Source organism: Pseudophryne corroboree, chromosome 1, assembly GCF_028390025.1.
Source record: "Pseudophryne corroboree isolate aPseCor3 chromosome 1, aPseCor3.hap2, whole genome shotgun sequence".
NCBI classification, from domain to species: Eukaryota; Metazoa; Chordata; class Amphibia; order Anura; family Myobatrachidae; genus Pseudophryne; species Pseudophryne corroboree.
The window spans coordinates 916,856,205-916,869,687 of record NC_086444.1 but is presented as its reverse complement, the minus strand read 5'-3'; the positions used below and the strand labels follow the sequence as shown (position 1 = coordinate 916,869,687).

The window sequence follows — 13,483 nt, the reverse complement described above, 5'->3', positions numbered from 1 at the left end:
GGGGCGATGACGCGGCGAGCCGTGATTGGCTTGCGGCGGCCATCTTGAATTTAAAAAATGACGCTGAGGCGCCATTTTTGAAACTGGAACCGCTCCGCTGCCAAACTCTGCAGGATCAAGGTAATTTTCCGCCACCGCAACCCGCCGCCTGCTCCACCGCCGCCCGCACCACCGCCGCATCCCGCCGCCCGCACCATCGCCGCATCCAGCCGCCCGCACCTCCTCCACCAGCGTCGCCCACACAGTGATTGACAGCGGATCCAGTGACGGATCCGCTGGCCAATCACTCTGGCCTCACTGACAGGGACGTGCTTTCATAGGTTGAAAGCACGTCCCTGTATGAAAGCGGCACCACTATTGGTGCCGCTTTCCCATATATTTTCAATGGGCTTTTACAGCCCATGGCTAGTCCCCGCCCGTGCCCGCCCCCCGCTCCCCATACTTTCCCCAGTGACAACGGGAGGCACCACGATCGGTGCCTCCCAAACACATAAAGAGAGGAGCAATGTAAAGAATAATATTAAGAAGATACATATGACACAGAATATGTGTCATATGCATCTTCTTTGTATTATCTTAATCATTAATTACAGGGGAGGCACTGCCTCCCCTGCCTCCCCTGACTGCACGTCCCTGCTTATAAAGCCAGAGGTGTCACCGGGTGTGGTGACACCGGGTGCACACCCTTGGTATGGCGATCCGCGAGGCCATGCCCCCTTTTTTGCCGCCAGCGCGGAGGCAGAGCCGGCCTTAGCTATAGGCAGGCTAGGCATTTGCCTAGGGCATCCAAGCATGTCTAGGGGCATCCAAGCATGTCCCTGCCATATCTCATGCTGGGAGGGACAGTCCGCAAACTGTTACTTTCCAAATGTATTCAATCAGTACTTGTATACACTGCTGTTTACATTTGTAAAAAAAAAATGCACACTGTGCCTTAAACTTCCTATGACATGCTTGAATGCCCCTGACTTGTGAGACCTCAGACAGACAGCAGAAGCCAAGTAAATGCAATTCCTGGACCTGTGACATTTTCACTGACTATACAAGGTTATTACTGGATGGCTTCTATAACACATGTGTATTTTGGAAGACTGCTTCACAGAAACCTGACATCACCTATACTGCTTGTGCACATAGGGGAGGGGGACCCTGTTATCCTGTGTCCCTTATCCCTGTGCAATTCCCAGGTGTCTGCAGGGACATAACATGGGCAATGTTCTCCCCACGCTTTGTTTCCTAGTCAGTCCATGCCGTAAAATTCCCCTGCCACCTAGCACTGTAACGTGGTCAGTAAGTTGCGTTGTGCTTTTCTATATGAAACATCAGTGCAGCATGACTTTCGGACACATCAGACTGGAGGGCAGAGCATATCACTCCCACAGTATAAAGTAAAGGGCATGCAGTAACAGACACCAGCAAACACACTGAATAGTGAAGAGAATGGACAGTTTCTACATGTTTGATACTGGTCTTTTTATATAACCAGCAAGTGTGGCAGTATATGTGTATTATGGGCATTACTAATGTGGAGCATATGTGTAAGGTGCATTACTGTGTGGCATTATGTGTATTATGGGCATTACTAATGTGGGGCATATGTGTAAGGTTCCTTTACTGTGTGGAATTATATGTATTATGGTCATTACTGTGTGGCATTGTGCAGAGTTGAACTGGCCCACAGGGTAACCCCCCGGTGGGCCCCACTACCTGAGCGTTGCAGGTACAGATGCAGAACTAGCGGCGGAGCTAGGGGGCACCAGGCAAAATTTTGCCTAGGGCATCAAATTGGCTAGGGCCGGCTCTGCGCGGAGGCGCGCTGGCTGCAAAAAAGGGGGCATGGCCTCACGGATCGTCATTCCAGGGGCATGCCCAGCATCTCCGGAGATGCTGGGCTGCCCCAGGAAACTGTCTGCAACACTGTCGGCTCCTCTTCTATGATAGGAGCCGGGTACTGTAGCAGAATTTCACACTGCAGTACCTGGCTCCTATCACTGCGGAGGAGCCCACAGATTGGTGTCACCCCTTCTAGGCGTCACACCCAGGTGCGGGCTGCACCCTCCGCACCCACCTTGTGACGCCACTACATAAAGCAGCTTCAGCGAGATATAACAATCTCTTGTTAGGGCATCACATATTCTAATGTTAATTATAAAGGGACGGTAATATCAACACTTTACCTCATTTACTTCTGTCTGGTATCCAGTTGATGGCTCTACAGTACAAACATAGGTTGACCATAAATGGTCGACATGCACCGGGTCAACAGGGTCGAAATGTCGAGAGGTAAAGGGTAGACACTTCTTAAGGTCAACTGGTTCAAAAGTTTGACATGACAATGGTCGACACACGTTTGTTTTATTAAATAATTTTTTTCCACTTCACCATCTACCATCCACGTGGACTATGATTGAGAATATGAGGCACCTTGCCCAAAGTGTGGCGAGCGAAGCGAGCCTGCGAGGCTACATGTTTCCAATAATTTGGCTCCGATATAGTGAAACATACAAAATGACAAAAAGAAACTTATGTTGACCTTTTGACCTTGCCAACATTTTGTACCTGGAGACATTTTCTACTGTCTACCTATTCCATGTCAACCTTTTGACCCTATCACACTGTTGCATGTCAACTATTTGGGGTGACTTATTGACTGTCTATCTTCCACTGTAGATCTATTGACCCCTTCTGTCTAGTACAGGGGATTGTGTATTTTACACATAGTTTTATGGTATCCCTTATCCACTATCTATTTTCCAGCTCTTTGTTATATCTATTTCCTGAACCGACTATATCTTCAGTTACATCATACCCTGCCCCAAAGTATCACACATATCCTAATGTATTGTATTGTGTGTGTTTTAGAATTACACATTAGTAATGTTGACTGTAGAGATCTTAGAGTAAATAATGGATTATGGACAAGGTAGACTACTCTATAGAATGGTGAACTGGAAATTCACCAAATATATACAAAGAAAATGTAATCAGGTTATTTCATCACTTGTTTATACATTCATTTTATCATCAACAGGAACTGGACAAAATGCCAAGTGGTGGACGAAATCCCCAGCATTGCTATAGAGAACATTGCAGAGCTAAGCCACATCACATATATACGCTGGAAGGTTCATAATGACTGGGTCACACAGGTAAGTTACAGCAACAACCTATTATCACACTAGTAGGTATTAATCCCTATGAGCAACACTGACTGCTACTGGATCCTGTGTGAAGCAACCTTCATTGAATTATATTAGAACTGACATGATATGCTAAATGGCAACAGCTATATAATTAATACATTACAGTATGCTGCCAATAGGCTTACCTGCATTAATTCTTGCTTCCTACTTCAAGGACAAGATTGATAAGATCCAAGATGAAATGGTATGCTCTACATCAGTCATTGACCTGCTCAATTCCCTACCTGAACCCTTTGGCACATTCTCTTACTTTGATCCCACAAATAAAGATGAAGTATCAACACTCTTCTCATCCTGCTACTCTACTACCTCTACTCTTGATCCTCTACACTCACAAATAAGTAAGTCTCTGTCCCCTGTGCTCATTCCAACCTTAACTAACACCTGTCATTTCTCTCTCTCTCTCTCTCTCTCTCTCTCCTAGTATCTTTCCTTCACTGTTCAAGCATGCAGTGATTACTCCCATTCTGTAAAAAAAAAAAATTCTGACCCTAACTCTCTCTCAAACTACCGTCCCATCTCTCAGCTCCCATGCCTCTCCAAGCTACTTGAAAGACTTGCCTACATTCGCCTCACACAATTTCTTAACTCAAACACTCCACCAATGTACATCTCTTCGCTTGTCTCAAAATATCTCCCATCCCGACCTCTTTGCTCTTCACAAGATCTACATCTCTCATCCACACACATCATTCGCTCCCATTCACGATTGCAGGACTTTCTTCGGGCTGCATTCACTCTGTGGAATACCCTACCACGAACATTAAGACTCTTCTCTAGTCTCCAAATCTTCAAGCTTTCCCTGAAAACTCCCCTCTTTAGGCAAGCTTATCAAATTCCAGAACTGCTCACGTAACCTTTACAAGCTTTCCTATCCAATTACAACCCAACTGTACAGTCGCCATATATTTTCTCCTTCTTCAATTTCCCTTCCTCCTGACCCTAGTTCATCATTGCTGTGTGGCCATATCATGCAGCCCACCAGGAACCTAGCAATCTGGTGAACATTTATGCAGTAGATAGCACCTATCCTCGTGTATCAATGCCTATGTCCCTATAGATTGTAAGCTTGTGAGCAAGGCCTTCCTACCTCTATGACGGTTTGTTATTACCCAGTATTGTTTTATCATTGTTGATTCCAATTGTAAAGTGTAACGGAATTTGCTGCACTATATAAGAATCTGTTAATTAATAACAATAATAATAATAATAATAATAATAATAATTACATACAGTATATATATATATAGAGGGAGAGAGGAAAGATATGAAGTCTTGAAGTAACATATATGTGTATTATTATTACATTTTATTTATAAGGCGCCACAAGTGTTTGCAGCGCCGTACAAAGGACAGTACAGGGAGACTGACTTAGCATTACAGTAAATAAATAACAAAAATAGAGTACAGGTAACAAAGAGCACCACAATTCTCAAGACATAATACAGCTAAGATGTAAGCAGCGAGGGAGTAATCATCGTACTACTTGGAGCTGGCGGCCATAGATAGAGCCTTTACCAGCAGGAGAAAAAGCGGGTAAAAATGGTTGCTGAGTAGGAGAGGGCTGTGAGTGAAATGTGTCAAGAAGAGGGCTTTGACAACAAGAGGAAAGAGGGCCCTGCTCTGAAGAGCTAACAATCTAGTGGTTTGTGTATATATATATATATATATATATATATATATATATATATAGGGCCATCTTAACAGCAGTGTAGGCCCCTGGGCAAAGCAATGCACTGGGGACCCTGTCCATCCTCCAGCGGTATGTGTGTGTGTGTGTGTGTGTGTGTGTGTGGGGGGGTGCTATCAGCGGAAGCTTTGATATCCCGGGGGCGGTAGGGGGTGTTCAATCTTCTGCTCAGCATGTAGTACCTGGAGCAGTCATTTCTGCTAATTACTCCTTTACTGCGCAGATGGTGTTAGTTAGGTCTGGAGGGAGAACACTAAACTGCAGAAGGGGGTATTGGGCTGAATCAAGGGGCCATGGTACATGACTTCCACGGTGTTTAATACACAGGGGAGGAGTGGATAGTGGAGTGGGCTTAATATTCATCATCTTCTGGTGGAAGGCCGCTTGCTTGACTGCAGATATCTCCAGTTCCTGGAAATAGATTTCTTAGCTTTCAAATGGATATAAAACTATAGTGTCCCACCTTTCAGGAGGTATTGGAGGACTTGGGGATCAAAGTTCAGGAGCCAGAGCAATCCACCACCGAAAATATAAAACTGCATACCAGGTGTGTGGAACTGGAGCAGGGACCATCTGCTGGAAGGCTGATATCTCTGGTTCCAAGCATAGTAGAGAAAAGCTGCCAGTGTCCACTGAAAGGGGAGAGTCCCAGCTACCAAACACACACAAATATTCTGCATACCAGAATCATTCTCCTGAGGAAGCCCTAAATGGGTGAAACGCGTTGAGACTGATCTAATTACTAAGCTGCCTTGATATTTACATCACAAAGCTAAGCGTATTTTGTTTATTTTATTTTGTGGATTTTATATTTGTTATTAAATGCTTTTTGATACTAAAAAATCTTTTGAAAAGTTCTGATATATCTATTGAGATGATAGCCTACCCGGCCCTCTGAGGAACACTTGAATATGTATTGATATGCACACTTTGATCATCTATCTGGTACGCAGAATATTTGTGTGTGATTGGTTCTGACCTTAAAGACCTGAATTACTACGCTATATGGCGATTGTTTGTATCTTCCTAACTTCTAGATTTTGAAATGCACACGGAATAAGAAGTAGGGGACTGATATGCTTTGAGACAAGTTATAATCCGGTACGCAATTTTATTATTTGCGGGTGAATAACTTCTCTGGAGAAAACTACTACACCTTAGGCGCTTGTTCTTCTTCCCATTTTTTGTATATATATATATATATATATATATATATATATATATAAATATAAATATATATATATATATATATATGATACTTTATCTTCAGCTTGGAAAAAAAGTGTAACATTTTTGTCATATCTTATATCCTGTCCATTCAATATATTGGGTCTCAAATTCTTGCTGTACAAGTCTGTAAACTGTCATGGACTGTCAAATAGAACAATACATAAATTACATATAGAACATCATACATTGTATTTATTCCTGTCTTTACTTGTCCTCAGATCAGATATGTCCGATCAATTGAATCAATTATCTCAAGCTCAAATGATGATTACACAGCTCTAATAATAGGTAGGTGAAAGACACTGACACTGACATATATAGCAGAGGCAGGCAAGTAGCACCTGAATCCAGGAATGCTGTGTTTGGGTTGGGCGATATTGATTTTTTTTTTTTATGTGTGATTTTCAGAATATTGTGTTTTATAGTTTAGGCCAATTTATTCTACTTTGCACTTATTTTAGAAACATTCCATTTCAGGTATTTAATTTACTTGGCTAATCAATGTATGCACAATTATTACATAAAATACCCCATCATTAAAATACTTCCTTTTTTTTTCTGGTTTGTTTTATCTTTAGGAACTCACACTATCATTTGATGTATTTTGTACAGGTTGTGTGGAGGGAACCAAAAATTTGCAGAAGCGCCTGAAGGAGATAATGGAATGTGGCAGTATGAAAAGCAAGCGCTCTGTGATGTCTGGAAATGGCCCTCCCAAGAGAAATATCACTGATGAATCTGTATTCAGGGTTAAAAGAGGCGTCAAGGCCTTTGATTTCTCCAAGGAAGCCAAAATCCTGGTAACGGGAGGACTAGACAGAATTGTTCGTTTGTGGAATCCATATGTGCCTGGGTAGGAAGTATGTTTATATACATTGATAGCTCCAATGAATCATTTGATTTTTGCTAAACAAATATAGAGGTGTTTTCTCAAACTTTCTAAAGAGGACAATTGGAGCACTTACCCATAGCAACCAATGAGATTTTAGGTATCATTTATCTAGCACACTCTATGAAATGGTAGTTTCTGATAGGTTGCTACGGCATCTTCTCACACACAATGGGGGTTATTCAGCACATATAGCAGATTCTGTTAAAAAAGCTGAATCTGCAATCCTTTCTTTGGCATGCTGGGGGCTACCCATTACGGGGTATTGCCGCCCAGCATGCAGAATGGTCTGCCAATGGCGGCGACCGCACTTTAAATTGTGGTCACAGCAGCTGTGGACGACCCCCTGCCAGCCGACATTTTTCTAATCTGAGCAGCTGCATGTGACACCACGCAGCCGCCCCGAAAACGCCACTGACCTGCCCCCATTTTCCCCATGCCGCCCCGCGAAATCCTCTGCCTGTCAATCAGGCAGAGGCGTTCACACTAATTGCATGTCGATCGCATTTGGAGGCCGCGCATGTGCAGGACAGTTCCTGCGCGTGCACAGTGGCGCCACAGACGGGGTTATTGCAGTTGATGCGACTTGAATAATTGCCAATATCGTAAATAAAAGTGCAAGCTCTGGCTAGCTGTCCTGTCTTCTTTTTAATTGCAGGTTGTTACATTATGAAAAAATATATATAACCAACACATACAGGTAATCAGGTGCAAAAAGGTTAAGAATAACTTAATTAGTAACTCCACATAGATAGTACCTAACAAGCAGCTCCCAAATGCTAATATAGCAAATCACAAACACAATATAAAAAATCCTGAGTAATACACTTACTCAATATAGAGAGCGCTAATTAAAATTTTTATTAAACATACATATTAATAAGTCAACGTTATGACACACAATAAAAACACAAATTAAAAATAAAAATAACCAGATGTTTGGGTTATAGGGTTAATCTTCTTATTTCCACTGTATAAAATTAGTAAGCTCCAATTCCTAAGTGGGTCAATTGACCTTGTATATCGGAGCCTTATCTCAACAGTCAATAAATTATAGGACAGTTAATCAGCCTTTGGGATGCAACTACCTCCCGCACATATGTAACAGTCTCACCAATTGTATTTAGCCATCAGGAGTATACACTTCAGGAATATGCACTTCCCTTTATTGCGTGCAGTCTTACTTGGCCGAAGGTGAATAGTTGATAATGCAAGTTATGGGATGAGCGGCGGGAGGGAGACTGCGGCTTGCGTACTTTGATCTGTCTCCACGACTTGTACACTGTCGTCCGTTCTCTGCGCCAGGTTCCAGTAGATGAACAGGCAGGAGCACAGCGGTGAATGGAGGATGCACTCAGTCGGTTTCCCTTGCGTTTCTCTGCAGTTTATACTCTGGCAGTTTCTTCAGAAGGAGTGGTTTGTGAGACAAACCACCCCTTCTTAAGATGGATCAAAGTGCTCTATTGAAAATGTCCCTCATAACTGTCTACTCTGAGGTGGCAGACATTTTTGGAGCCAAGCACTGTGGGTAGGGTTGCCACCGCATCCCTTTAATTCGGGACACATATTAATTACACAGGTTCTGTGGCTGGCTGACTTCAAGACTCCATTTCACCTGGTTTTAATCAGTCACATAACCTGTGTAATTAATATGTGTCCAGAATTAAAGGGATGAGGTGGCAACCCTAACTGCAGGTGGATGGTGCACGGTGGAGGACAGACGAGCACGGCGGTGGATGGAGGAGCGGCAACGGTGGGCAGACAGTGGCATTAGCTGCCCGGGCCCTCCCCTCTCTGTCAGAGAGGCCGGGCCCAGGACTGCTGTGCGCCTAGTACGCCCCTGATGGCGGCCCTGGTGGCAGGGGACTGGGTGAAGGGGCAAGGTGAATGGGTGAGGGTGGCAGGGGGTAGGTGATTGGGTGAGGATGACAGGGGCACTATACTGGGGGCATTACTTGTATCTGGCATTATAGTGGGGGCAATTTTTTTTAAAATATTCCGAAATAAGAAATAATCCATTATCCAAAATGCTTCTGATCCCAAGCATTTTGGGTAAGGGATACTCGACCTAATATATATTGGTCCCACTCTTCCTCAGTTTCCATTATAGTGCTGTTATTTCTATATTTAGCCTTTGTGCTAATGAGACTCAAGTGCATGATTTGGTATTAAACTGTAGACCAGTCTACCCAGATCCTCCTACAAACCCCTCCCGGTGTGTCTACCCTGTTGCATAGCTTTGAGTCATCTGCAAAAAGGCATACTTTCTCTTGAGAAATGAAATGTAAAAGGTGAGTGATTCCTTAGATGTCGCTAGGATCAAATATAGTCACTTTCCTTTATGTTGTGTACTGTCCCTTGTGAGAGGGTTAGAGAGAGAGAGTGTTAGGGAGAGAGGAGAGAGACTGTTAGGGAGAGAAGAGTGTTAGGGAGAGAGAGGAGCGAGAGTGTTAGAGAGAGAGAGAGAGGAGCGAGAGTGTTAGGGAGAGAGAGAAGACAGAGAGGAAACTGAGTGTTAGGGAGAGAGAGAAAGAGAGGAGAGAGAATGTTAGGGAGAGAGGAAAGAGTGTTAGGGAGAGAGAGAGAGAAAGAGAGAGGAGAGAGAATGTTAGGGAGAGAGAGAGGAAAGAGTGTTAGGGAGAGAGAGAGGGTAGAGAGCATGTTAGGAAGAGAGAGAGAGAGGAAAGAGAGTGTTAGGGAGAAAGAGAGGGGAGAGAAAGTGTTAGGGAGAGAGAGAGAACAAAGTGTTAGGGGGAGAGAGAGCGAGAGGAGAGAGAGCGAGAGGAGAGAGAGTGTTAGGGAGAGAGAGAGGGAAGAGAGTGTTAGGGAGAGAGAGAAAGGGGAGAGAGAGTGTTAGGGAGAGAGAGGAGCGAGAGTGTTAGGGAGAGAAAGTGTTAGGGAGAGAGAGAGAGCAAAGTGTTAGGGAGAGAGAGCGAGAGGACAGAGAGTGTTAGAGAGAGAGAGAAAGGGGAGAGAGTGTTAGGGAGAGAGAGAAAGGGGAGAGAGTGTTAGGAAGAGAGAGAAAGGGGAGAGAGTGTTAGGAAGAGAGGGGGAGAGAGAGTGTTAGGGAGAGAGAGAAGAGCGAGAGGGTTAGAGAGAGAGAGGAGAGAGACTGTTAGGGAGAGAGTGTTAGGGAGAGAGAGCAGCGAGAGTGTTAGGGAGAGAGAGGGGAGAGAGTGTTAGAGAGACAGAGAGAGAAGAGAGAGTGTTAGGGAGAGAGAGAGTGTTAGGGAGAGAGAGGAGAGAGAGAGAGGAAAGAGAGTGTTAGGGAGAGAGATAGAAAGAGAGGTGAGAGAGTGTTAAGGAGAGAGAGAGAAAGAGAGGAGAGAGTGTTAGGGAGAGAGCATGTTAGGAAGAGAGAAAGAGAGAGAGAAGGAGGAAGGAGAGTGTTAGGGAGAAAAAGAGGGGAGAGAAAGTGTTAGGGAGAGAGAGAGGAAAGAGAGTGTTAGGGAGAGAGAGCGAGAGGAGAGAGAGTGTTAGGGAGAGAGAGAAGAAAGAGAGTGCTAGGGAGAGAGAGAGGAGAGAGAGAGAGGGAGAGAGGAAAGAGAGTGTTAGGGAGAGAGAAAGGGGGAGAGAGTGTTAGGAAGAGAGAGAGGAGAGAGAGAGTGTTAGGAAGAGAAAGAGGAAAGAGTGTTAGGGGGAGAGGGAGAGAGTGTTAGGAAGAGAGAGAGGGGAGAGAGAGAGAGAGAGAGAGAGAGGAAAGAGTGTTAGGGAGAGAGAGAGAGAGAGAGAGAGAGGAAAGAGTGTTAGGGAGAGAGATGGAGCGAGAGACACTATTGTACCTGCCCTGATTACACAGCAGCACATGGAGGCGGGCACTCCTCGGCATTAGGCCATACCCCAAAACACCCATGATTCGGGTCAGTTTGGCACTGCTCTGCTGGGAGTTAGGGGTGGGGGAGCGCCGTTGCTTAGTCCCTGTGCTGCACGGAGGTTGTGATGTGCAGTTTTTAAACTCACCGCACATCGCTCCTCCTGTGTACATAGGCCAGCGCCTAACCCTAACCCTCCCTCCCCTGCAGCCTAACCACTCCCGGGGGTGCCTAACCCCAACCCACTCTACCCGTGGCCTAACCCTAACCTCTCCCCACCGGCAGCCTAAATCTAACCCCCCCGGGAGCTATAGGTAATGGGAGGGGTACTATACTTACCTACACCTGCCTATACTTGCCAAAGTCAACTGCTGTGTAGACTAAGAGGGAAAGATTAAAAAAAAAAATACATTGTTAGTGTATGAACAAGCAGAGAGACAAACTGCAAACTGTGGTGTGGTTGTGTAGAGAGAAAAATCTCTCTATGTAAATATGTTACTGTTACTATTATGGACATGGAAAATGCCTAAAATAAGGAAAGTTAACCCAAAGGGCCTATTGTTTTTATACAATACACACATTGCGGGGATAAGTTCTTTCTTATAGTAATAAGTGGGTGCCTTCAGATAAGAAATTTGACCAGTAAATAATAAAAGCTATAAATTGCTAACATTTAGGGGTCAATCCAATTAGGTGCGAGTTGCCATTGCTGAGACGTTTCAACACTGGCAACAAGCACCCAAACTCGCACCCTTTGTGGCCAGATAGGGCTGCGGGCACTTATGAGTGAGTTTGGGCTATTTGAAAGTGCGGCTGTTGTAAGACAAACTTGCACCTAATTAAATTGACCCCTTAGTTGTTAAATGCAATAAAATAGTAATATATAATGGTGTAATTGTGGGCCTAATTCAGTTGTGGTTGTTAAAGTGATTGTTGCTGCAATCTTTTACCATTCACAATTGCATCGCAGTCCAACCTGAGTGAGTCTGAGCAGTTGTAGGCTGAGCAAGTCTCCTAGACACAGGGCTCTCCAGCAGATACACAGGTCGCAATGGGTAATTTATACACGGGCACGGAAAGGTGACTGAACAGAACTGACACCCCCTTTACCACCCCACATGCTGACTTCCTGTCAGTCACTTTGCGATGGGATCCTCTATGTGAGCTTGATCGCACCTTGGGGGTAATTCAGAGTTGATCACAGCATCAAATTTGTTAGCAGTTGGGCAAAACCATGGGACTAATTCAGACCTGATCAGTGCTGTGCATTTTCGCACAGCAGCGATCAGGCCTAAACTGCGCATGCGCCAGCGCTGCAGTGCGCTGGCGCATGGCACACAGCCAACAGCTGTCTTAGCCCTGCGATCGCCTCTGCCTGATTGACAGGCAGAGGCGGTCGCTGGGTGGGGGGGGGGGGGCGGGCCGGCGGCGTTTAGCTGTCGTTTAGGGGGCGCGGTCCGTGCAATGCAGGTGTGCCTGGACCATTCGGGGGGCGGGCCGCGGCGGCTGCGTGACGTCACATGCAGCCGCTGCAACCCGGGCTGCGATGAGTAGCTCCCTGCCAGTGCACAGGAGCTGCGCTGGCTGGGAGCTACTCTTCCAGTACAAAAGCATCGCCGCTGTGCGATGCTTTTGTACTTGTGTGGGGTAGTCGGCCCTGACATGTGGGGCAGACTAGCCCTGTGCTGTGCATCCCCCCGCATGTCAGGGAAGCTGATCGTAGATGTGCTGCATTTGGCACATCTATGATCAGGTCAATCACCCACCATGTGCACTGCAGGGGGGGCAGATATAACATGTGCAGAGAGAGTTAGATTTGGGTGGGTTACTTTGTTTCTGTGCAGGGTAAATACTGGCTACTTTATTTTTACACTGCAATTTAGATTTCAGTTTGAACACACCCCACCCAAATCTAACTCTCTCTGCACATGTTATATCTGCCCCCCCCCCCCCCCTGCAGTGCACATGGTTTTGCCCAACTGCTAACAAATTTGCTGCTGCGATCAACTCTGAATTAGGCCCCATGTGCGCACTGCAACTTACACGCATGCGCAGTGAAAAAGCATTAAGCCATTTGCATGCAACAGCAGCTTTGCATCCACATCTGGATCAGGCCCCATGTGTGGTAAGGAAAAGGACGCTAGGGAAAAGGGCTATGTCACCTTTATTATATGCAAAGATAGGGAAATAGTCAATTGTTACATCTCTATTTTACATATTTTATACCATATTGTTCCATTTCATCATTTGGTTATTCTATGGAGGAGATGTATTAAGCCCTGCAGAGTGATAGAGTGGAGAGAGATAAAGTACCAGCCAATCAGCTCCTAACTGCCATGTTACAGGCTGTGTTTGAAAAATTACAAATAGTAACTGGTTGGTAATTATTATTTCTCCACTTTATCACTCTTCCAGGATTAGTATATCTGCCCCCAATTCCACTATCTCCAGAGGATCTGCTTATCCAGTTTTGAACAGAGAAAAATAGGTTCCCCACTACTACTGTGGCCATTAAGTGAATAAGTGGCACTGCTACTGTGCGCATCATGTGTATAAGGGGCATTACTACTGTTGACATTATGCATATAAGGGGCACTACTGTGGGCATAATAAGGGGTGTGGTTCGTTTTATCGACAGTATCTAGGTCGACAATGTTTA

At 45.0% G+C, this 13,483-nt stretch overlaps 1 protein-coding gene across 6 annotated transcripts in view; it reads left to right on the top strand.

The window, feature by feature from the left end:
- LOC134917759 (WD repeat-containing protein 49-like) overlaps positions 1-13,483 on the top strand; it is a 201,136-nt gene that overhangs the window by 71,606 nt on the left and 116,047 nt on the right. For all 6 annotated transcript variants that reach the window (XM_063920313.1, XM_063920311.1, XM_063920312.1 and 3 more), the window contains 3 exons: positions 3,032-3,149; positions 6,342-6,411; positions 6,736-6,976. In XM_063920313.1, the coding sequence (XP_063776383.1) occupies positions 3,032-3,149; positions 6,342-6,411; positions 6,736-6,976 (429 nt within the window). The remainder of the gene's footprint in view (positions 1-3,031; positions 3,150-6,341; positions 6,412-6,735; positions 6,977-13,483) is intronic.